Source organism: Python bivittatus, unplaced genomic scaffold (assembly GCF_059951505.1).
Source record: "Python bivittatus isolate LINGU-HERP-01145 unplaced genomic scaffold, Pbiv_v1 ctg000570_np1212, whole genome shotgun sequence".
Classification (NCBI taxonomy): Eukaryota; Metazoa; Chordata; class Lepidosauria; order Squamata; family Pythonidae; genus Python; species Python bivittatus.
Window position 1 is genome coordinate 17,331,956 of NW_028277097.1, and position 22,895 is coordinate 17,354,850.

The 22,895-nt window shown below is 40.6% G+C and overlaps 1 protein-coding gene across 1 annotated transcript in view; it reads left to right on the forward strand.

Annotated features, from left to right (window-relative positions):
* The window catches only part of LOXHD1 (lipoxygenase homology PLAT domains 1), a 149,729-nt gene that overhangs the window by 92,103 nt on the left and 34,731 nt on the right, over positions 1–22,895 (forward strand). Inside the window, exons 29-33 of the mRNA XM_088152998.1 lie at positions 102–264; positions 3,382–3,536; positions 5,785–5,994; positions 10,422–10,527; positions 11,125–11,333. Coding sequence (XP_088009124.1) covers positions 102–264; positions 3,382–3,536; positions 5,785–5,994; positions 10,422–10,527; positions 11,125–11,333 — 843 coding nt within the window. The remainder of the gene's footprint in view (positions 1–101; positions 265–3,381; positions 3,537–5,784; positions 5,995–10,421; positions 10,528–11,124; positions 11,334–22,895) is intronic.

Here is a 22,895-nt window from a genome sequence, read left to right on the forward strand (position 1 = left end):
CATTTTGCTTCATTTTGTGGATAAATAAAACCTGAGGTTTGCAAATATCATTTCACTGTTAAAGATAGTTGCCTTTTTAAAAACACCTATTGTGATTTCAGGGTTCTGAGAAAACCACATTTCCATGTGGGAAATGGCTGGCAAAATCTGAAGATGATGGTGAAATTATGAGGGAGCTGGTTCCATCCAGAGTCTTTACCGAAAAGCTAATGAGAGATGGCACTCTTAAGCAGATTGATGAAGAAATTGATGACTCACTGGAAAGTAAGTCAATTTCCAGGTCCTAGATCAATGCACATTTCTTGTTCTCAGCTAAGATACTACCTTATAAAAATGCAGGCTCATTTTTCATCAAAACCAATAGTATTACTCCTTGCTAGTAATGATAAACTATGAGTTTTCTTCCAAAGACGGAGTTCTGTTCATTCTTGGTGGACAACGTTTCATCACTGTATCCACAGAGAACTAAATCTGGAATATAAAGATGTGCAAATCCTTTGCTCCCTAAAAATAGAAACTGAGTTTAAATATCACACCAAGCCATAATGTAATTTGTGTGTTCTTGGCTTAGAACAGGGTTGTCCAAACTTGGCCACTTTAAGATGAGTGGACTTCATCATGGCTGGCTGGGGAATTCTGGGAGTTGAAGTCCACTCATCTTAAAGTGGCCAAGTTTGGACAACACTGGCTTAGAATGACCAATGAATGAGGTAAAAAAATAAACCATAGTTAGTTTTAGGGAGTAAATTGCAGTATGTGATTGGCCGGATGATTACAGCCCTGTGTGATGTACATATAGGCACACATGGTTGGTTTGTTGCTTCCTGACTTATCCCTGGTTTATTTTGGTGCCCCACCAAAGTTTTTAACTGCTTTGCAAAGATGCATCGCAACAACAGGTAAAAAAAATAAAAATAAAATAGGAATACAAATCAGAAATTGCCCAAACCTTGTTCATCTTCCAGACTGACTGAGTTCTTTCTCTCTCTCTCTCTTTGTGTGTGTGTGTGTGTGTGTAACACTTTGAGTCAGTGTTAACTCCTGGTGACTACCTGGACAAGTCCCTGTCATTCTTTCTAGCTTATTTAATAATCTACATACAGTTAGAACAAACTCTGCATTAACATGCTGTGTGTACCCAGTCTTAAAGTGGAAGTATTGAAAAGAGATGCATATTTCATTTGATGTTATTTGTTTGATTATGTGTCATCTTTGAAGAGGTTCCCAGCTTGGCTGTAATTTATACAGATACTCATCAGTCATTTGGAAATGGCTGCCACGGCTTGTTAACGTTAGGAGCAAAAAGAACAATTTCCTGCTTATAAAAACAGGAAAAAAAAATACTCAGCCTCTGAGGGCAGCCGCTCTTGTAGACGACATTCCTTACTGGGTTACTTTTACTGTATAGCATTGTGTTAATGAATGCATATAACCAAAGGGGATTGGACAAATTCATGGATTGATGGTTGTCTATTGCTTCCAGAATCAAAGGCACCTTAAAAACAAGTTGCTTCAGAGCAACAGCAGAAAAGGTGGCTGCGTTCTGCTTGCCCTTTTGCAATAGTCCTCACAGTCACTCACACCTCAGTCACCTCCTGAATAGATTACTGAAATGCGCTCTACATGGGACTGCCCTTGAAGAGTATTCGGGGGATTCAGCTGGTGCAAAATGAGGCAGTGTGGGCAGTTATGGGTGTCGGTTGTTCGGCACGTGTGACATCCCTGCTTTGTGAGCTGCCTTGGCTACCAGTGTGCTTCCAAGGTGCTGGTTATCACCTTTAAAGCCCTTCATGGCATGGGGCTAGATTACCTACGGGACCGTCTCTCCCCAGTGGTATCTAGGGTTTTGTCTGTGAGAGAGCGTCATCTGTTGGGACTCAGGAGGAGGGCCTTTTCTGGTGTGGAACCCACCCCCTGGAACACCCCCCTCCCCAGATATTAAAAGTGCCCTGATCCCGCTGGCCTTTCACAGGGCTCTGAAAACCTGGCTTTGCCACTGAACCTGGAGCCCTGATAGCCTGGGTGAGCCCGTGTCATGGCTCACTTTGTGAGTCTTCTCAGCTACTATTTTAATGTCCTTTTGGTTTATTATTATTATTGTTGTTGTTGTTGTTTCTATTCTCTGGGTGAGCCGCCCAGAGTTATGTATATGATGGGCGGCCTATAAATTGACTAAATAAATAAATAAATAAATGGTCACAGCGGGTCCATTCAGCTTCCGTATGACCTGCAAGCCAGAAGCAGGCCACCTGTGCCTCCCCAAACCAGTTTTATGCACCCTGGAGCTCCTTCAGGTACAGTGCCTGACCTTTGACAGCACAGATTCTCCTCCTTTCAAACCGTTAAACACAGAAGCAGTTCTGTACACTCCCAGTAGTCTTAACGGGTTAAAAAAAGAGAAAGCCCTCCAACTCTTTTTAAAAGTAAGGACATAGACCCACTCACTTTACATTATTGCCCCATACATTCTAGTTAAAGCTTCATATCAAATTAGTAAGTGCCCCCAGGCCACTTCTGAGATGGATTTTGGCTGATCACCCAGTAGCACTTTTCTAGTCTAGTCTAGTCTAGTCTAGTCTAGTCTGGTCTAGTCTAGTCTGGTCTGGTCTGGTCTGGTCTGGTCCGGTCCGGTCCGGTCCGGTCCGGTCCGGTCCAGTCCATTTCCTCTCTTTCTTTCTCTCTTATTCTTTCCTCTCTCCATCCCATCCTCCCTCTCCTTCCCCCTCTCCTCTTTCTCTCTTCCTCCCCTGCCATCCCTTCCTTCCTCTCTGCTCCCTCTATTTCTCTAGTAGTACTTGAAAGACTATCAGGAAATCCCACGGCTGTAGGGTAGACTGTGAAGTCAAAAATTCACCCTGAAGGAAGGTGATGGCAACCATTTCCATACTGTTGCCAGAAAGAATACTAGGATGTGTCCATGCAGTCCTCAGCAGTTGAGCTCAAGTTGAGTGAGACGTTGGCTTACCTTTTTGAGAAGCATACTCTGCCTCCCAGGCACTTTTAGGATTCACGGGAACCTCCTACAGCTTGCAATTGGAAGTGGTATTGTCCTCTCTATTCCAGCTCATTCTGCAGGATATGATGAGCAGGGGTTGGCAAAAAGAAGAGAAAAAAGAAGGCTCTTCCACTGAATCTGTGAAAGGTCAACAGATTAGGCTTTCTCCATCTGTCCCTTAGCCAGCAATCATTCTGCTTACTACTTGAACCTTATTAAACTTGGCTAGATATGATAAAGTTAATGTTACGATAGAGTGCCTGGAGTTTGTTTTTCCTTGCTCCCTTCCTCCTCCATCTCTTCCTTGTGTTCTGTGTCTTTTAGACTGTGAACGTAAAGACAGAGATTGTGTCACTACTGATATGTCTCTTTTTGCCCTTCTCTAGTCTATTTGTACAAGGTTTCTGTTTTCACGGGTGATATTTATGGTGCTGGAACAGATGCAAATGTATTCCTGACCATCTACGGAGACTTAGGTGATACTGGGGAGAGGAAACTGAGGAAGTCTGAAACAAATACTAACAAGTTTGAAAGAGGACAGGTACTGGTGAAACAATCTTTTTTTTCTGGCTGCACTGCTGATTTCCAACCAGTGTCATTCATTCATTCATTCATTCATTCATTCATTCATTCATTCATTCATTCATTCATTCATTCATTCATTTTAAATCCCACCTTTCCTCAGGACTTTAAGGTATCATCCATAGAATTCCCTCCTCCAGTTTAACAACCACCCTGAGGGATGTAGGTTGTGCTAAGAGACTTTTAACGGTCCAAAGTCACCCAGTAAGTTCCCATTGCTGGTGGTGGATTTGAACCCAAGTCTCCCTGCTGTGCTGGGGCTACTTGCTGGAGCCCAATCTTCTCTCAACATGGCACCCAAATTGAACAAGTAAGTAAATATCCTCCAGATGTGTTGAGAATGTATCCCAGAATTTCCAGACAGTATGGCCAAATCTATTGCCATACCTGTGACTTATGCAAGTCTCTTGGAGCCCCGTCCCCCCCAACCAGCTTTATTTCTTCTCCCTGAATTCTATGCAATGTATTTAATTCTGTGGTGGGGTCAGTGGTCCAATCAACAAGACATACAGGAGAAACCAAATTATTGATAACACATTACTGTTTTGTTACCATGAATGATGAATCCATCTGATCATCTCAAATATGGAATCATACGTGGTGGAGTGCTTTGTGAAGGGCCGAAGTGCAATGGTTGCCATTCCCACCCTATCCTGAAAAGACCCTGGACCTCTGTATTGATTGTGGGTCTGGATTTCAGTATTTAGACAGGATAGAAAGCAAAATATGATGTTCAGAAGTCTTTTATGAAAGGTTTTGGTCCTATAGAACCATTGATTTGGTCCTAAGAACTTTTGATTCTCTACCACTTAAGCCAAATTATTGTCTCTCTGAAGTAAAGAAGGGATACTAACAGGAAGTGACTAAGCCTCATCTGATTCTCCTGTGGTTCACACACTTAATTCATGAATGAATTAGAAACTGAAACTTAAAGGTATGCCAGCCTCAACATCATCTGACCCATACAGTAAAAACTGGGGTTGCCCATCATTTGGTGACTCAGCCAACGGGTTCCTTTGCGGTGACTCCCCAATGTTACGGAAGTCTTTGCAGACAGAAGTGCAGCTCCCCTCCACCATGTCCGCCCTTCACCACCAAACAGCATAAAACCTGCTTGTTCCCCTGGACGTTTGCAAAGTAACACTACCTTCAAATAGTGGCTAGGCTAATTAATATGTTCTAATCTGGCCAAAGGGTTGTAAATTGCCCTACATCCAGATGTTACACTTTTAATATTTTTCAGCATTATCTTTACACCACTCTGTGCAAAGGCCTGCTGTGCCTTACTCCGCTGGCAGCTGGTATACAGTTGTATTTATACTGGTATATATTAATATAATCCTCCTTCACAACAACCACAAATCATCGAATGTAAGGGTTGGAAGGGCCTCGGGGATCATACAGTCCAACTCCCAAGCAAGTGTAAGAATCCACCACTGCAGCATCCCTGAGAAATGGATATCGAGCCTCTGTTTAAGCACCTCCTGTGAAGGAGAGTCCATCACCTCATAAGACAGTTTGCTTCAATGCTGAGCTCTTACCATTAGGATATTTTTTCCTGATGCACAATCAAAACCTCCTTCCTCATAATTTAAACCCATTACTTCTGGTTCTGACTTCTGGAACAGCTCTGAACAATTCTGCCCTATCTTCTACATGACATAACGATTAAGTGGCCTTTGAAATACATAAAATAAGTAAATACATTGACAGTCCTTCAGATATTTGAAGACAACTATCAGTCTTCTTTTCTTTAAGCTAAATCCATCCAGCACTTCCCAACCATTCTTCATAAGCTTTTTCTTCCAGGCCCCTTATAATTATGTTTATTCCCCTCTAGACATATTCTAATTTGTCTATGATCTTCCTAAAATGTGGTACCCAGAAATGGTCTGACCGATGCAGAATGGAGAGGAAATATGATTTGTCTTGATCTTGGAACTATATTTCTGCTGAGGCAGCTTAGGTTTGATTTGCTTTGCAGTTGCTTCACACTGTTGTCTCATGTTCAGCTTATGATCAACCAAGGCACCATGATGATGGGGTGATGGTGATGGTGATGACAACAATGATACTATATCATCATCGTTATCATCATCATCATAGACCCTTTGGATCTTAGCTACAGAATTTTGCTGCATACTTTTGTTTGTATAACAAATGCACTCTTGAAGACCAGCCAAGAATTTCTCTTCCATCTCCCATAGGAAGACATATTCACAATTGAAGCTGTGGACCTTGGAACCATCTACAAGATCAAGATCCGCCATGATAACACTCTGCCAAGGCCAGATTGGTATTTGGAGAAAGTTGAGATCCTGAATGATGCCACTGACAGCTTGTACATTTTTCAGTGTGAACGCTGGCTGTCAAGAAAAAAGGAGGATCTAAACATTGAACGGATCCTTTGGGAAAAAGTAAATCTTGATATTAGTAGGCCTTCCACATCCCTAAGATTTAGAGGGCTAGAAGGTACACGATAATTTTTTTGCAGAGAGTCAAAGGTAGGTTAAAAGAGAGATGAGCATTCATGATGGTCACATTCACACAACATACAATGGTAAACTATGGTAATCAGTTTGTGGCTAAGTGTGTTGTTAGAACTATTCATTGCAGTAAGTGGTAGTATGGTTCGTTTGGGCATAGCCTGTTCTGTGAACACAGCAACTGCACTTTGCTAACCCAGATTTAGGATTTAGAATAATGGGTAAACTCAGCCGATGTGTAGCCAGGTAGCATAACTAGGTGAAAGACCAGTTATTATTTAGAAGCTTCTGGAAATCCCCAGAAGTACCAGTCATGAGGTTTTCTTGGTTCTGATTAACTAGTTGAAGCTATTTTGTTATAACCCAGAGCCAGAGAAATTTATCTTCTTATTTTTGGCAATTGGTGTTGGTATTTGTTAAAAAGTCATCTTTGAAGGGCTCTTTCTATTCTGCTGAAAATACAGCTGCAACTAAGTTCCAGATGTCGTATGCAAGCAGGCTCGTGCTAGATAAAACATATGGGAAGTGAGATATTTCTCAAACGATGTACTTTTGACTCTCTGAAAAATTGTATTTTTATCTTCAGCCTATCAGTCCTGCAGGGAAAACGAAACCCAAGACTGTTGCTTTTGATGGAACGCTTGGGTTTCAGCGATGGAGGGGGAAACGGTTCTGTTTTGGAAAAGCAAGGTTACATCAAAGATCAAAGTCGCCTTCCTGGATATAGTCAAGGCTGAAAAGGAAAAGAAAATAATGTCCCTTTAAGGCATTTTCACTTTTTTTTTTTTTTTTAAAACGGGGGGGCAACTTCAGGCACATCAGCATCATTGTACACATGATGCATCTTGAAGTATGTGCCAATTTTGATGTATGTTTTTTTTTAAAAAAGGACTTTACTTCAGTAAAGGATAAAAAGACAAGAAGGAAAAAGAGAATAACAAAAGAAAAAAAATATATACAGAAGGAAAAAAGTAAAGAAAGTAACTTCCAACTTTCTTTCGTACAGGTATAAAATATATTCACCTCTTACTCTAATATTTAAAAGACTACAATACGCATCTGAATCAACAAATAATATAAAACAGATGGATACAAAGTATCTCTCTAATTATAAAATAAAACAGTCATCAAACCCCAAAATCAATGTTTCATTTTTTTGAGTCTCAAGTAAAAAGTCCAAGTTGTTTATTTTTTTAAAAACTTTTTTGAAAAAAAGGGAGACAATGGCATGCTGTCCAACAAAATGCCAGCTTCAGTTTCTACGTGGCCCTTAGAAAACAAAATGAGTGGCTGGCTGCAGCCCTCTGCTTCATCCGCAACTGGGCCCACTCTCATTCTACCCGTCCCTTTTGGTGCCTTGCCGAGGCCCCTCCCCACCCCCCAACTTTGCTATTGAAATTTGGTGGCTAACATTGATGAAATCTCCTGGGATTTCTTGGAAGATGAAAATAAAATGGATGCATTAAGCTGTTGGTAAGCTTCACATTCTAAAAACCCAAAGCTCCCAAAATACCATCCTACCTCTTCTAGTAACACCACGGCACCATTACCCTATCCATCGTGTTCCTTGCCAGACAAAATAATGAAACAAAAAATAGCCCCTTGATGCAAAGGATTCTAAGGAATTACACTATGCCTGCAAGGTCTTTCATCTCCTCTCTGTTAACAATGCAGATGACCTAGTTAAAGGAATCCTCATTTGTTTCAACACACCAATATTAGTGGATTTATCTACTGTTTAATTTGGCACGTGGGTGAAACTGTTAGTCCAAAGTCTCCCACTGACCCCCCCCCCCCCCCCCCAGGGAGCAAGCACCATTTCACATGCATTGTTCCAGTTAAGGATAGATTTGTCAGCGCCCAGAGTCAGTTTTTAACGAGATGGGTGGTGACAAATTTGACAAATAAATAAATAATAAATAAATAAAATAGGTTTAGGCTTCAAGATAAGTCTCTCCAGCCTAAATCCAACCTTGAACCAAACACTCTTGAAGCTGTGCTCTCCGTTCTTGTTTTTAATATTTGCCACTTGCTAAAGCAGATGCACCATTCAGAGTGAAATGGATTAATCTAAACAATGAATCATTAGTTCTAATTTTAATATGGAGAAATAGTTGCATGCACGCTTTGCCTTCAGCTCTCCCAGCAGTAGAAGAAACTTGCAGTGAAAGGTGATGAGCTGGGATGATTCTAAGGAAGGATATAACGTTATTTTTTCCTTGAGCAAATAACCCATTTTGAAGAAAACAGGTAGTCCCCAGTTTAAGAACGAATTCTGTTCCTAAGGTCTGTCCTTAAGTCGAATTTGTACGTAAGTCGGAACAGTATTATTGTATAATACTGTATAAGTAGTATTGTGTAATGAACTTGAACCATTGTGTATTTAACTCAAATTTTGCTGCAATAGGCCCTGTTCTTAACGCTGGGTTGTCTGTAAACCGGGCGTTCTTAACCCAGGGACTACCTGCTCTTTGAACTCCAATGATTTCTAAATGCATGTTTACTATATTTGCAAAGAGAAAGATCCAAAGAGCGCTTTATATAAAACAAAATGTGACTGGAATGAAGAACAGTTGTAAAAATTGGGGAGGGAAATGGGGAGGGGGGCGCGGCTGGTGTAAAAGCATGAGTAAATGTGAACATCATCTTGCAAGTTCATCAGCATTGTTTTTATGAAGCCTAATTAGTTTTTCCTCCTTAAAGGGAATGAATATTAGCAACTAAGCAAGCTTCCTCCCACTGGACCCTTTCCAGATACATGTATTAGATACAACACCATCTGACTTGTCTCTGGAGTCTTTCCATTTACCCCTATGTTAATATGTGCTTGTTTCTGTCGTAATGTGCAATTAAAACATTACTTTGCCCTGTAGGATAAGTCTTTGCAAATCAACCAGTTTCACTCAACTGCTGTACAAGGCCTTCCTGGGTAAAAGGGCGAGTGCCGCCTATTAATTTTGATCCTGTTAATTAATCCACATACTTTGAATTCCAATTAACTCAATTTTTTTGTGGTTTGGATTACTAAAGATTGCTTTTTCATCCCTGCATATGGAAACAGGACATTTTTCACTAAGAAAGATTTATGATTGCAGGATGAGGCTGTGCAGCAAAGTTAATGATGGGTCATGTATGGTTAGAGAGAGGTGGTAAAATTTTGATTTTATTATGTTTGTCTGTTTGTTTTTCAAATTTGTCACCACCCATCTCACTGCAGAGCGATTCTGGGCGGTGACAAATTAGTTTTAGGTGGTTCATCATTATGTTGAATGGCGAACCACCTGATTAATTACCAGGATCAAACTGACTGGAATCAGGTGGTATATCAATGATTAATTAAGGATAACTGCCTTAGACTCCTTGTTTGAACAGAAAGGTAGGATATAAATCAATCAGTTAATCAAACAAATAAACAAATAGGAAGCCTTTTTTGAGGGACTCGTTGCTACATTGGGTATTTGGAGCGTGTATATTCTGCAATCTTTCAGATCCTGCAATGCTGCCTCGTTGTGGTGGGGATTGTCCCTGGGAGGGGTGAGTGAAGAACATCAGGAGAGTATGCCAAGTGTGTCTACTCCCAGCAGGGTCACCCGAGGTGTGAAGGTCATCCCAGCTGCCCAGATAAAGCAAGCAGGCACCTATGTTGGGCACCAGCTATATAGGAAGATATCAGATGCGGGTGATCGTTTTAATGGCAAAGGAATCCTTTCATACTGCAGGAGAGAAGACAGTGGTAGACCACTCCTGTATTTTACCAAGAGAACCATATGGATAGGCAATATAATGTATCTACTGTATTTGGTTGCTGAAAGTCAACATTGATTTGATGACCATCATCATCATGTTGTGGGTACTCTAACAAAATGGCTGCCGCATGGAAAGTTTGCCCATTCACCAAGGGACTGCCATGATAGGTGTAATCCAGTATAAAATACTCTTTTGTTAGAAGGCAAACTGCTAATAGCTGGGTCCCCACAATCTTCTCTAGTCTTTCCCTACTGCATCCCAGCTCATCTTTGTCTTTTTATAATCCAGCATGTGATAAAAAAGAATTAAGAGTGTCTTTATCAGTCGGATCCTGTCCATCCGAGGCATTCAGGTAACAGCTGTAGGATTAATCCATTTTATCACCCTGAGAAATCTGTGAGGGAGGCTCAGTAGACACAGGGAGGAAGAGAAGAATTGTTTAAGGTCACTTTGTGGCTGTGGCTGAATGAGATTTTGAACCAGGATTTCCTTCCAATCTAAAAAATAAATTCAGCAATAAAGTTCTTTAGGGATGGGAAATGTCCCCTGGCCCAAGAAGAAAACAGATGCAAGTATTTGTGTTCCTACATATATTTGTGCTCTCTTATTAGAACTATGATCCTGGCTGTGTGAGCATTGGAGACACATCCCTGAATCGGGACAGCAATGCCAATGAAAAGGATAAGAAGACCAGCAGTTCTGCTCCAGAAGGGTCACGTAAGGAAGTAATATTGTGTGGGGAAAGCAGGATATAAGACTGTTCCAGGCTTGAACACGTGACTCAGCAAAACCTCTCTATTGTTTCTTGCTGAAGTTATGGATCTCTCTAGACCAGTATTTTTCAAACTTGGCATGCTGGCTGGGGAATTCTGGGAGTTGAGGTCCACACATCTTAAAGTTGCCAAGTTTGAAAAACACCAGTCTAGACTGTTTCACACACGTTTTAGAACCTTGAGGCTATATTAAACTTGATTGGGGAGGACAAAGGTCCCAGTAGATGCCACGATAACAAAAAACTGAAAGTCATACACATAACAATATGGGGGCAGAATGGTGGTTTCCCTCCATTTCTGCTTGTTTCCTATGTTAGGGTAAACCCTACAGCTTTTGTGTGTGCTTTAACCTCGGAATGGCAGGAAACCATGCTATTAACTTCTGGCAGTTGTGGTTGCTAGAAGATGCTTCAGCAATCTCATACAGCCTTGGGCCTTACATCCATTTACTCCTGCTTTAACTAGATTGCAGGAATTGAAATGGAGCCTTTGTAAGCTCTGCGTCAGTCTCATTTTTGCCTGTTGTTTTCTTTGCTTTCAGTCATTCCTTACCACATTGTCCTCACTACTGGGAAAGAATTTGACTCAAGCACCAACAGTCGAGTTTTCATCATTATCGAAGGTCCTCAGAAACACTCTACGGGCCATATGTGGCTGGATCTCTCAGAAGGAAAGACCCAATTTGCAGATGGTTCTGTGGAGAAATTCTCTGTGATGGGAATAGACGTTGGCGAGGTCAAAAGTGTGGAGGTACGCCATATGACTGAAAAGTGAGATCTGAAAGAATGGTCAACAAGACCCTTAAGCCCAACTTTGCCTAAAAAGAGGCAGAGAAATTTCACTACAAAATTATCTATCCTGAACTGCAGTAACTCTTAGGAGGGCAGAAAGAGAATCCAAAAAAAGCCAGTTTATGCTATACTCTTATTTCTTACAAGCACCTTAACTTTGTTGTAAACAACTGCATAGTTGCCTTGCTGAAAATTATTTTGCTGTGTGGTGTTTTTTTGCATGACATAGCCCTTTGCGTGGCTCCTTCCATCATTCTTTTTCAATTCTTTGTTTTGTTCTTTCAAAAAAGGAACCTTTGACAAAATCTTGTCCTTATCAGAGAATGGATTTCATAAGTGGCCCACAGTGAGAAAGACTTCATGTATAATTTTCTTGCTCAACATAGAAATTGTTTTCACAGCTTCTCTTGAGAGACCTCTTACAGGAGGGCATTAATCATGGCTCATAAGCAATGTGCACTGATCAGAAATCATAGAGCAGAAATCTCTATGTAACAAATGGTTGGAGGGACATCATTTACACGCAGTATCACTTGGCTCATCTTTAATCACATATTCTTCTTTTTCTCAAGATTGTTTGTTGCAATGGTCCATAAATGGAGCCCCCACTCAACCCTGGATGTAGTGCTCCGAATCCATCAACAATTTACCATGCAATAATCATGTTTAACATGAAAGAATGGAGCATTTATTAAATACGTGGGGATTAATCCGATTACCTGCATTAAATTAATGTAAATTTAATAATAATTTAATTCAAATCAAGTCTAGTTTCTGTCCTGCCTAATTTTTATAGCATGCTTCCCTGTACAGAAGGACCATGTGCACCTTTGGACCAGAGAAATGTGGTGTGCTTGAATTACAGTCAGCAAAGCTGCTCTTGCATGAAAGGCACCACTTACATATCTGCTTCTCCCACCATTTATCCTTCTAAAAAATTGACAGCAATGTAGAAGACAGAATTTTTAGGACCAGGAGCACAGGTAGGCATAAAAGATTAAAACCTGTGACCTCCATTTCAAACTCTATTGCCAATCTGGATGGGGGTGGGCATGAATGTAATTTATGCTCTGAAAGCCACTAAAAAGAAGTTGTTGGTTTTCACGTGGATGCTGCCTCATTGTCTTTAGGCTTAGGAGAAACAGTGAACCTGGAAGTGTCCTGGCAACACATTTAGGAAATGCCAAGTTTGGAAGCCAATACACCGTCAAATCAAATTCTCAATAGGAGCAATGATTCTACTATTCCCTCTGTGCGTAGCTCTGTTATTGATCCTCCCCCACCCAGCATTTCTGTAATTTCTCCACACATGTTTTTTTTTTAAAAAAGAATTGTTGTCATTGTCTCAACAGAGCAGAAGAGACTTTGGGTCTTAACAAACTTAGTGATCTGACTCTGCTCCCTTGTCCTTAGTAGAGCACTCACTTCATTATGGAAAGGAGAACAATCAAGTAAAAGGATGACGGGGCACATGAAAAGAGGGAATAGAGGAAGAAGTGGGCATGGGCAGAGAAACCAGGATCCAGTTAAGAAATCACAGGAAATTCTTCCCATCCCAGTTTATTTAATTGTGCCCTATACTGACAAATCAAGTGCCCCAAATCCAGGTTATGATTATAACAGATCAGGTTGTTTGTTTGTTCCTCCAACCCAAGGTTGGTCTTACCATTAAGCAAAATGAAGCAAGGAGCCCCTTTGGTCATTAGATTTGGAGAGGTCACAACTGAAGCTAAACTCACTCCATCCTCCTCCAGCTGCCTTCCTGTTCCATGTGTCTTGAGGTTCTCTGGAGTGGTGCATGAGCATTGCTCTTAGGGAGTCCTCAGGGATGGGCAAGTAGGTAAGTATATATTAACCCAGTGTTTCTCAACCTTGGCAACTTTAAGATGTGTGGACTTCAACTCCTAGAGTTCCGCAGCCAGCCATGCTGGCTGGAGAATTCTGGGAGTTGAAGTCCACACATCTTAAAGTTGCCAAGGTTGAGAAACACTGTCTATAAAGGGAGCTTCTCAGTAGTTTTAATCAGTGATGTCATAAAAGTAAACAAAGCTTACATGGCACCGGCATCACCAGATCATGAATCCTACCAAATATGATGTTCTTATGTAATCCCATCAGGAAAGGCTGGTCGCCAGTCCTAAAGTTAATGATTAACATAAGCCTCCACTTGATTGTATTCACTTCTCATAACCCTAGGCCTTGACCTTATTGAAAACCTATATTTTTAAGAAACCCTATTTTGATTGCATTTGAAATAAGGCCTTAATAAAGTTTCATTTGTGATAAGTCTTAACATCAGCATCTTAAATGCAGGAACAAGAACTTTTCAAGCTACAGCCTGATTTTTTTTTTCCTTTTCTGAAAGTTAAGGACATACTTTTGCAAAGTTAACTGGAAACACACACAGAGACCCACAGATACACACACCCCTCCAATCCTCAGGCAAGCAATGAAAAATGAATATAGTGAGCAAACTCTATTTTAAGCCTTTCTGAAAATAAAACCTAGTAAAAATGTTAACTCCTGGGTGCAAAAGGTTTAAGTACAGGTGTACAACTCAGCAAAGACACACCCTCACAATGACTGCAGATGTGTGCAAAGCAGGTCCTGCAAGGGGATGAATGAAAAAAAAATGCTCAAGCTAATCTTGTTTGGCTGTCATAAGGGATGATGCAATTCTGGCAAAGCTGATGAGGAACAGAGGAAAATGGAGGCCATATGTAATACTGTACTGTGAAAGGGTGAATGGCCCTCCATTAGATCTCTGCAAAGGACCTCTGGGAGGCAAGAAATGGCTTTTTATTTCTTGTTCTGTAAATACCAGCAGCTGGATGTCACCATATAGGATTTGATTTTTCTTTTGGATTCTCTGAGTTTTGCACTGCCTAGAAAGGGAACTGTTTGAAGGAGGATATGTCTATATTATTGTGATGACCCCTACTATCAAATCTGCTGGAAATTTTTCTGATCTGAAATGTGGCTGTGATTCCATTTATCAAAGAGGCCATACTATTTCCAGCATGATCGGGAGTGTAGTAATTCAAGCAAAGAGGTGATGGCGGCTCTGATTTGTGGGATGTGCTCAGGCCAGAAAGGGACGTCTACTGCAAAATGGTGGAAAATCATCAGCAGCAGGCTGATCTCACAGAAGTTTCAAAATTTTCCAAAGAAAAAGTTCATCTTATTGGTGATATACGTACTACCTAAATTTGTCTGGGCCATCTCTTTATCTGACAGGTATATCTTTATCTTCCACCTTTCAGAGTATCTTCCAAAGAAGGCACGCATCCCAAATATTACAAACAGGTAAAGAATTCTTAACTCCCTGAAGAAACTTTTAGAACATTACAATGTTCATCACTTCATCGCTCATAGTGGAACTAAGGCAACTGTCATCGAAAGCTTCAACCATAACCATAAACTTTGGAGATGTTTTACAGCTAGAAATACCCACTGGTAGATGGACATTTTGGCCAATGATCTTCAGGGCTACAATAGCCCTTACCATCATAGCATGTGGGCCATCCCAACATGCTAAGCCCATCTATTTAAAGGGATGCGTTGGTAGGAACTATATGGGGGAATTTTAAAAGGCAAAAGGAAGAGAATGTTCTTAAGGTGGGGATCATGTCAGAATATCCAAAGTGAAGGAAAGAGTTGGGAAGGGCTACTGGCAAACCTAGATGGATAAAATATTCATCATGAAAGAAATGAGGGAAGGGGTGGGAGAGTCCCAAATGTCCCCAGTGACCAACAGCACATGTACAGAATTGAAAAAGTGCTCAGAAAAAGAGGGTAGGAATGATATAGACTAATTCTAGTAGAGATACAATATCCACACAGCTGGAAAGAGAATCATCAGATACACATTTTGAAATTATGAGGAAAAGGTGGATATTTTTCTTTGAGAAGCAGATATGACCCTAGCATCTGAGAACTGTTGGAAAACATGAGCAACCTTATTTTAGACCCCAAGGATGACCCAACAGTGACCCCACAGCACAATCTGATGGTTCGAAAAATTAATCTTAAAGGACCTGGAACACATGCCATCTAGCTAGTGAAGAATGTGGACATGCGTTAGGGTTGTTCCCTAGATACCATTTAAAAACATTCCTCTTGGCAGTGGACATTACCAGAGCTTTCAATCTATTATATATTTATGCAGACAGTGTACAGCATCAGAGAGCGGAGGAATTCTATGTGCTGTGACTGCACTGCGAACTGCAAGAATAAGACAACATTTTCATCATGGTAACTTATGACAAGCCCCATTATATCCTGGTGAGCAAACAGGACATCAATACCATTACTGTAGAAACCCAAACTGACTGGAACAAAAATATCTGTTTTTATCGTGGGAAGATGGTTGTTAATCTTCATTTTATGCAACAGAAAGGTGCATCAGAGAACACAGAAGCCTCCAAGGTTTCATGGCTTACTACAGGTCACAAGGTGGTAGTGGTCCCACAGATTTCTGAGGGAACCCCTGTCATGTACAGGTCAGGCCTAAGAAGATTATTCTATGGACTTTTTAGAAAAGCAATGGCTTTTCTGGAGAAACACCTAGAAATCATTAAGCTGCACATGAAATCTGCAGAGTATCATCAAAGACATGGCTGGCATCTCATGTCCTACATTGTTGAGAGGGGGGTCAGGATAGTTGGGTATGGCCATGGTCAGGAAGAATTATGCACTGTCTTAATGACCTTAAGGAAGAAGGTCATGAAAGCCCTCATCAAACGAAGAGGACATATTCTAATGTGAAATATCCTTTATCCATACAGCATCTGAGGAATGTGTTAAATCCAAACTAGACCCATTTCAAGTGGTACCCACACAAACCAGTATTGAAAATAGTATGTAGGTTGAAATCTCCCTTTTATCCACCCTATGATTGAATATCCCCTGGAATTTTTTTATCACTGACCATGACAACATTACAGAGACCTAAACATGTTGCAAAATCATGAAGGCTAATGATGTAGATATTGCTGATGATGTGTGGGTGGCTCTGACCAACTACCCTATAGTGTTGCTGTTTAACCAGCTGGACGTTATGATGGGAGACTGTTTTATTACACAGAACCCCCATTGCTATTCATACCAGGCTAGGCCTGAGCTGATTCTGAACGTTGATGGTGATGTGCTGGGGACCCAGTTTATAGCCAGAAGATTTTACAAGTAAGTCTCCACAGTCATTGAGAGTATGCTTGCTCTTGCCTGCAGGAAACGGCTTCAGGGCTTCAGGGCTAGTATTCATAAATGGGATCTGCTGGGTCCTTTGCAGAGTGATCTGTTTTTTCAAGACAAGCTGCTGAGGAACAGAATGACTGATATGAGAGCGAAACTCACAAGGAGCAGAAATGAGAATCACAAAGTACAACTCTTATCAGCCTCTCTGTTTGTGAAGAATCTGAAAGTAGCCCCTTGGGTGCACTTGGGCCATGCAGAAGCCTTGCTGGCCTCCAATGCCAGATATCTTATTGATTAAGTCAATGGGAAAGAAGGTTAAATCAGGAAGACCTCTTTCTAGGGCAGCTGTCTAAACAACTAGGGTAGTTGGGTTTGTGGACAATGTGGTCTTTAGCAGCAGTTATGGGAAAGACCCTTTCAATTTCCAGCCCTGCAATTTCCTTTTTTTTTTTCCACCCTGTACTGTGATGGCGAACAGATCCCTGCAAAGCCTCTTCAATCTGAATATGACTAGGGTCTTTTTGTGAGAGAGTACATATAGATGACGCAAGTGTCAAGTAAAGGCAGGAAAGATAGACCATTGTTAATGAGTGAGAAGTTTAGCCATGGTTATACTTGATATTGTTTTGACCTGAGCCCCAACTGGGGGTGCTCTGAGTACTAATCAGAAACCTTGGAGCCAAGATGAGGTTTTGACAGCACCTCCCTTATACAGCCAACATGATTCTCTATGCAATCTTTGAACATCTGCTTAAATCAGTCACAGAAGAATGTGTTTTTTGATGATAGTGGACACTCCACAACTCCTCCACTTGTTCTCCAGAAATACTGACTTTCTAAGGGTCCATCTCTGTGATCTGCTACCCAAAAGATGAATCTCCAAAAGACCCTTTGGCTTGATTGTAAATGCTGATCTTCAAACGTTGCTTGGTCTTCTACTTCCCTCCTGCTGTATACAGTGAATTTATTTACTCTTATGGAAGACCCAGAGAGCCCTGCTTTTTCTACAGCCATGTGAAATTTTTAGAGTGACAGACAGAGGATTACACATTTCACTGGCAACAAGAGCAACACTTTTGTGCTGTGATTTGTGGACCACGCTGTAGGTTGGTTGGTTGGTTTCTACAGAACCAGTTTAAAGGGATATCCTATGGGCAGATTTTAAAGTTACGTTCTGAGGACAATATTAAAAATGATTAAATGTAAGGCAGCTTGTAAAAGCCGTAAGATTTCATGGGGAATATGTAGCAGTGCCTGCTTTACTGCAAAATAAAGACAAGGACTTAAAACTTTTTTTTTCACTGCATTTTTAATTTAATTTTAAAATCGGGCCAGGTACCCAACCGCATAATATTCCTATCTCATCACATGGCAGTCCACTTTGTCCAACATACTCATGGCACAGACATAATTTGGTATGTGGGATTCCATTTCCTGTATCTCACACCTACTTCTGGTTGAAGCAACAGATTCAGAAAACATAAATCACCTTCAATGCTTTCAGCCTTTTATCCACACTTTCTTTTTTTACTTTTTTTGGTGAGAGCTTAAGACATAGACTCTGCATGTATCTCACCATACCTCATCCTTTGCTCAATTAAACTGTATCTTTCTGTTTTACAGTCTGGCAGGGTTAAACAGGGTTAGCAAAAGAAATAAAACAGATTTTGGTTCGCATGTAAATATATTTTATGATAAAATTCAATGGGAGTATGTTGATACCTTCTTGTAGTTGACAGGAGTTTGACATACCAGTCTTTTCAGACTAACAAGTAATTCACCCCAATGTTTGACATTATCTGAAGTGTATGAGTGTCCTCCTTGAAGCAACGTATGAAGGTTGAGCCTTCTGTGTGGAAATATAATTTATCCAGCTTGGTGGAAAGATTTAGGTCTGGAAAGTCTACAGCAAAAGCTTTTCAGAGTTTTGCATCAATGTAGACATCAACCTGCTCTTTTTGGTCACTTAGTCAATAATGAAGGATTTCTATGATACTGGCTTCCAGAATCTGGGTCATGCTAAGTTTGTAGATCTCACTGTTTCTAAAAATAACGCAAAATGAAATAAAATCAGGCTGCTGAGCTTAGAACTAACATGAAGTACTATTTTTCTTAATTTTTATATTTACCAGTTGCTGTGTTGCAGAACCTTTAGTAACAACACAGCATAACTCCATCCTGTACATTCTCTTCAAATAGGCTGCCTTGTTCAGGAGCGCAGAGTTTCTTTCTTTTCCTAGGTACTTGCTCTGAAGACTCAGGGGACAATTTTGTACAAACAAATCAGCTTCTGCTTGAAAAAAGGTCCTTGCTTGTACACAGACGTGCCAGAACATGCAACCCATATCCCATTTACCGATAGATGTTTGCCCTTGCAAAGTATAGTCTGGAGTAGTTACTTCAGGCACACTCAGAAACATAGCAAACCACCTTTTGCAGGACACGTTTTATGGATGTCTGCAGTCATTGTGAGGTTGTGTCACTGCTCAGTTGCAGATGTGTAGTTAAACCATTTGCACACTAGAGTTCAAAGTTGTTGTTTTTTTCATTAGCTGTTATTTTCCCTTCAGAAAGTCTCAAAACAGGGATTGCTCCCCACGTTCATACTGGAGGGTTTATTTCAGAACTGATCAAAATAGGGTTTGCTTTAAAATATAGGGTTTTTTTAATAAAGTCAAGACCTAGGGTTACCAAAGGTGAATGCAATCAAGTAGAAGGTTATGTTAATCATTTACTTTAATGGTGGCAAGTAGCCTTTCCTGATGGAATTATGAGAGCTGACTGCTAAATTTTCAGGAATTTTGCAAGCCGGTTGAGAGCAGAGCTGGGCTGCGACACTAAGGGTGCTGATCAGCTGCTTGGTGGCTAATGGCATGGCAGTAGCAATGGAGTTGGCAGAGCTGTTTATCAGCCCATCTCTGGAATTAGGTAACATGTCATGTCTGGTTAGTGACATCTGCACTTGGGTGGCTTTGATGGTTTACTTTTATGACATCACTGATTAAAACTGTGGAGAAGCTCCCATGGTAAGTTAGTATATACTGCTTCACCTCTGTTCTGAGGGCTCCCTCAAAATGAAGCATGTACAGTAGCCATCTATCTGCCAGTAGGAAAGTGAATGGTAGCACTGAGTAAATGGTGCATACAATGGGACTTTAGAATTAGAGTGAACATCAGTGATGGGAGGGAGAAGTCCATCACTGATTGTTTTCTCAAGTGGAGGTCTCCCCTATGCTGTCTGTTCCAACCAATCAAAGCAAACAACCTACCCCAACCAGTCGTGTTCCAGATGTGTTGGACTTTAATTCCCAGGAAGGAAAGATACTAGGCAGTGGAAGGCCTCTGATTATCACAAGGACCTCTGGAAGAGGTGTATCCCAAGCTGATTTTTCTAATCAGAGATAAGAACATGCCATCTTGTGCATCCATAAAAGCCCCTCTCTCACAGAGGTACAACCTTCCATAGCTTAAAAAAGGAGAGATGGGTAGAAAGTAGAAGTGAAAAAGAAGGTACTGAGTAGCCAAACATGGTTTATAGACAGCGAAGACATTCTAGGACTGTGTGTCCTTATATGTCCCAGTTCTATTGCAACTTAAGTATAGGTTATGAAAGAGAAAGTCTACATCTTCATTTTTTAGGAGCAAAGTATTGCCTATGCTTGCAGAGAGCTATCTTAAAGTGGACAGAATGGGTAATGGTTGCTTAAATGTTTTAGAAACAAGATGATTGCTGCAATTTTTATTTTATTTTATTCTTTTAGTATTTTTATCCCACCTTTATTATTTTTATAAATAACTCAAGGCAGAGAACATACCTAATACTCCTTCCTCCTCCTATTTTCCCCACAACAACAACCCTGTGAGGTGAGTTGGCCTGAGAGAGAGCGACTGGCCCAAAGTCACCCAGCCGGCTTTCAGGCCTCAGGTGGGACTAGAACTCCCCGTCTCCTGCTTTCTAGCCTGGGGCCTTCACCACTAGACCAAACTGGGACAAGATATACCTTTTATTCCTTGTTTTCCCATCAATAAGAAAACTAGAACAAATTATGCAAACCTCCCCCCCAAAACAAGACTTTTATTCAAGTGTGTGCTGTTTGGAACGTGTGCCATGAACAAATACTTGCACTGCTTAGATGTAGATTTTCTTTTTTTATCCAGGCTGTTCAAAAGCTTGTGATATTCTATGACTTTCTTACAACTTATACAATGCAGAAGAGATTTTTGCTAAACTATTACACTGAATGTTTTTTTAGTAGGTGGAAATAAGTTTTGTAGAATCACACGGTAAAGAAGAATTAAAATTCAGCGATAAAGGAACATAATCTTTCCTGTAATACCAAATGATTTCTAACAGATTGTAGGCAAGAGCGGGAGAAGCATAAGGAAGCCATGATTATCCTTTCTAAAGCGATCTGTTTCCCACTCCTATGTTCTAATCATTCCCTGCCCCCCTTGTCCTCTTTGCAATGAAGTCTTTTGAGTTTGTAATTATTCCTATCTTCTCTCATTACCTCTTTTCTGAAGAACTTTATGTCCAACCTCACTTTGTTATACCTCATATTTTGGTCATAATTACCTTTGGCTAATATAACCCCCTTTCCTTTTGACAATCCATTGGGTCTTATCATGGTGTAGCTTCTGCAACATTTGCCAAACCTTTTCTGAAAACCTAGAGTGGAATTGAAGCAAGATTACGTTCAACTTTTAGAAGGCCGTAAATATGGTGCGTCAAGACGCCCCAATGAATGGTAGTAAATCGTCTACTCATAAATCTGGTTTACAAGATGTGTTGTGGCCCTCAGCCAGGTGCTTTATGCTGGTCAAATGAAGCCTTAGTGGTTGCATGAACTCATATCCAGCTTGGTTAGCATTAACTTTGGTAAAATATATGGTGGCTTTACTGTATGTATCCAGCCCACTGGGCTGTTTGAGGTTCAACATATGATCCGTTGTGGTCATTCAGTAATCAGGTTATGCATGTTGGGTGAATGTAGCTAGCTGGTCAAGATTCTTAGCTTCACTAATCAATTCACACATGGTACAAGTCTTGTGGGGCTTTTTTAGGGGGTGGGGAGAGGTGAGGTAGAATTTTCTCCAACCAGAACTGCTAATCATCAGAGGCATAGTCAAACATAATGAGGAAGCCTTGGAAAGACTAGGAAATATGCTAAGCGTATCCTGAATATGTGGCAATGTCCAACACGTTCTATTGGGTGCATCTGAAAATCTCTTTAAATTTTAGTACTGACTGTGCAGAGGTTTGCACGGGAGTGTTGTGGGCGCACGCCCTCCCCCTTTATATTCACATGTGATCCTGAAAACTCATGGATAGAATGGGCAAAACCTATTGGGAAAAGGGCCCCACCAACCATATAAGTGGAGCTGAGATTTTCCATTCTTCTATTCCTTTTGGATATGGAGTTTTCTTTCGCCTGTTTCTTTTTCCCCCAAATGTGTTAGCTATATTTTAGAGCTTACTGTACAATGTTCCTGTGTTTAGTAATGGCAGGAAACCATACTGCTGTCATTTAGTGGCACAGAGGAAGACGCAGCAGCTACCAAAAAATACGTTTTTTTAAAGAGGGCAGGCTGCCTACCTCCTATAAAATAGGAAAAAGCAAGAAATTTCAAGGTAGACTCACAAAGCCTGGGCAAAAAAGAGAGGATAGATTCCAGAGATGGAACTGTCAAAATATATATCCTGTTTTATTTCTGCCACAGTTTGAGCATTTGAGCACCAGTCCTTCTCCCAGATGATTAATTTTTTGCAGATGTGCAGGTATTAGCAGGGAAATAATTCCCTTAATAGATGGTATGATTGAAACAGTCAAGTGATCATTTTTAAAAAATGCAGGATGGGAGACAAATGAGAGCCTCTTGTTTTAGATAAAGTGGTTGGCTGCAAAAAAAAAAAAAGTTATTAAGTTGTTGAAACTAGATGGGAAAGTAATCTTTTCATTAGAAGCGAAAAGAAAAGGCAAGAGTGCTTTTGCTAATAATGAACTTTTGCTTTGAACATGATGAACAGTCACTTCTCGTTTTCAGAAGCCATTCGTTCATTAGAATTGACTGGGAATGGTTTCCTTGAAGTGATTGGGACACCTAATTATGCTGATAAGAAAATACTGATGATTAATCTTTTAAAGTAATTTAATGGTGACACATGCTGGGTTCCGGGAGAAGAAGCTAAACTACTAGTAGTTTATCAGCCAGTTCAGATGGGTGCTGCTTTGCGCTTCTCAGAACTAAGCAGTATTGTGCCAGTTCAAACATTAGAGACCAGTGTTTCTCAACCTTGGCAACTTTAAGACTTGTGGACTTCAAC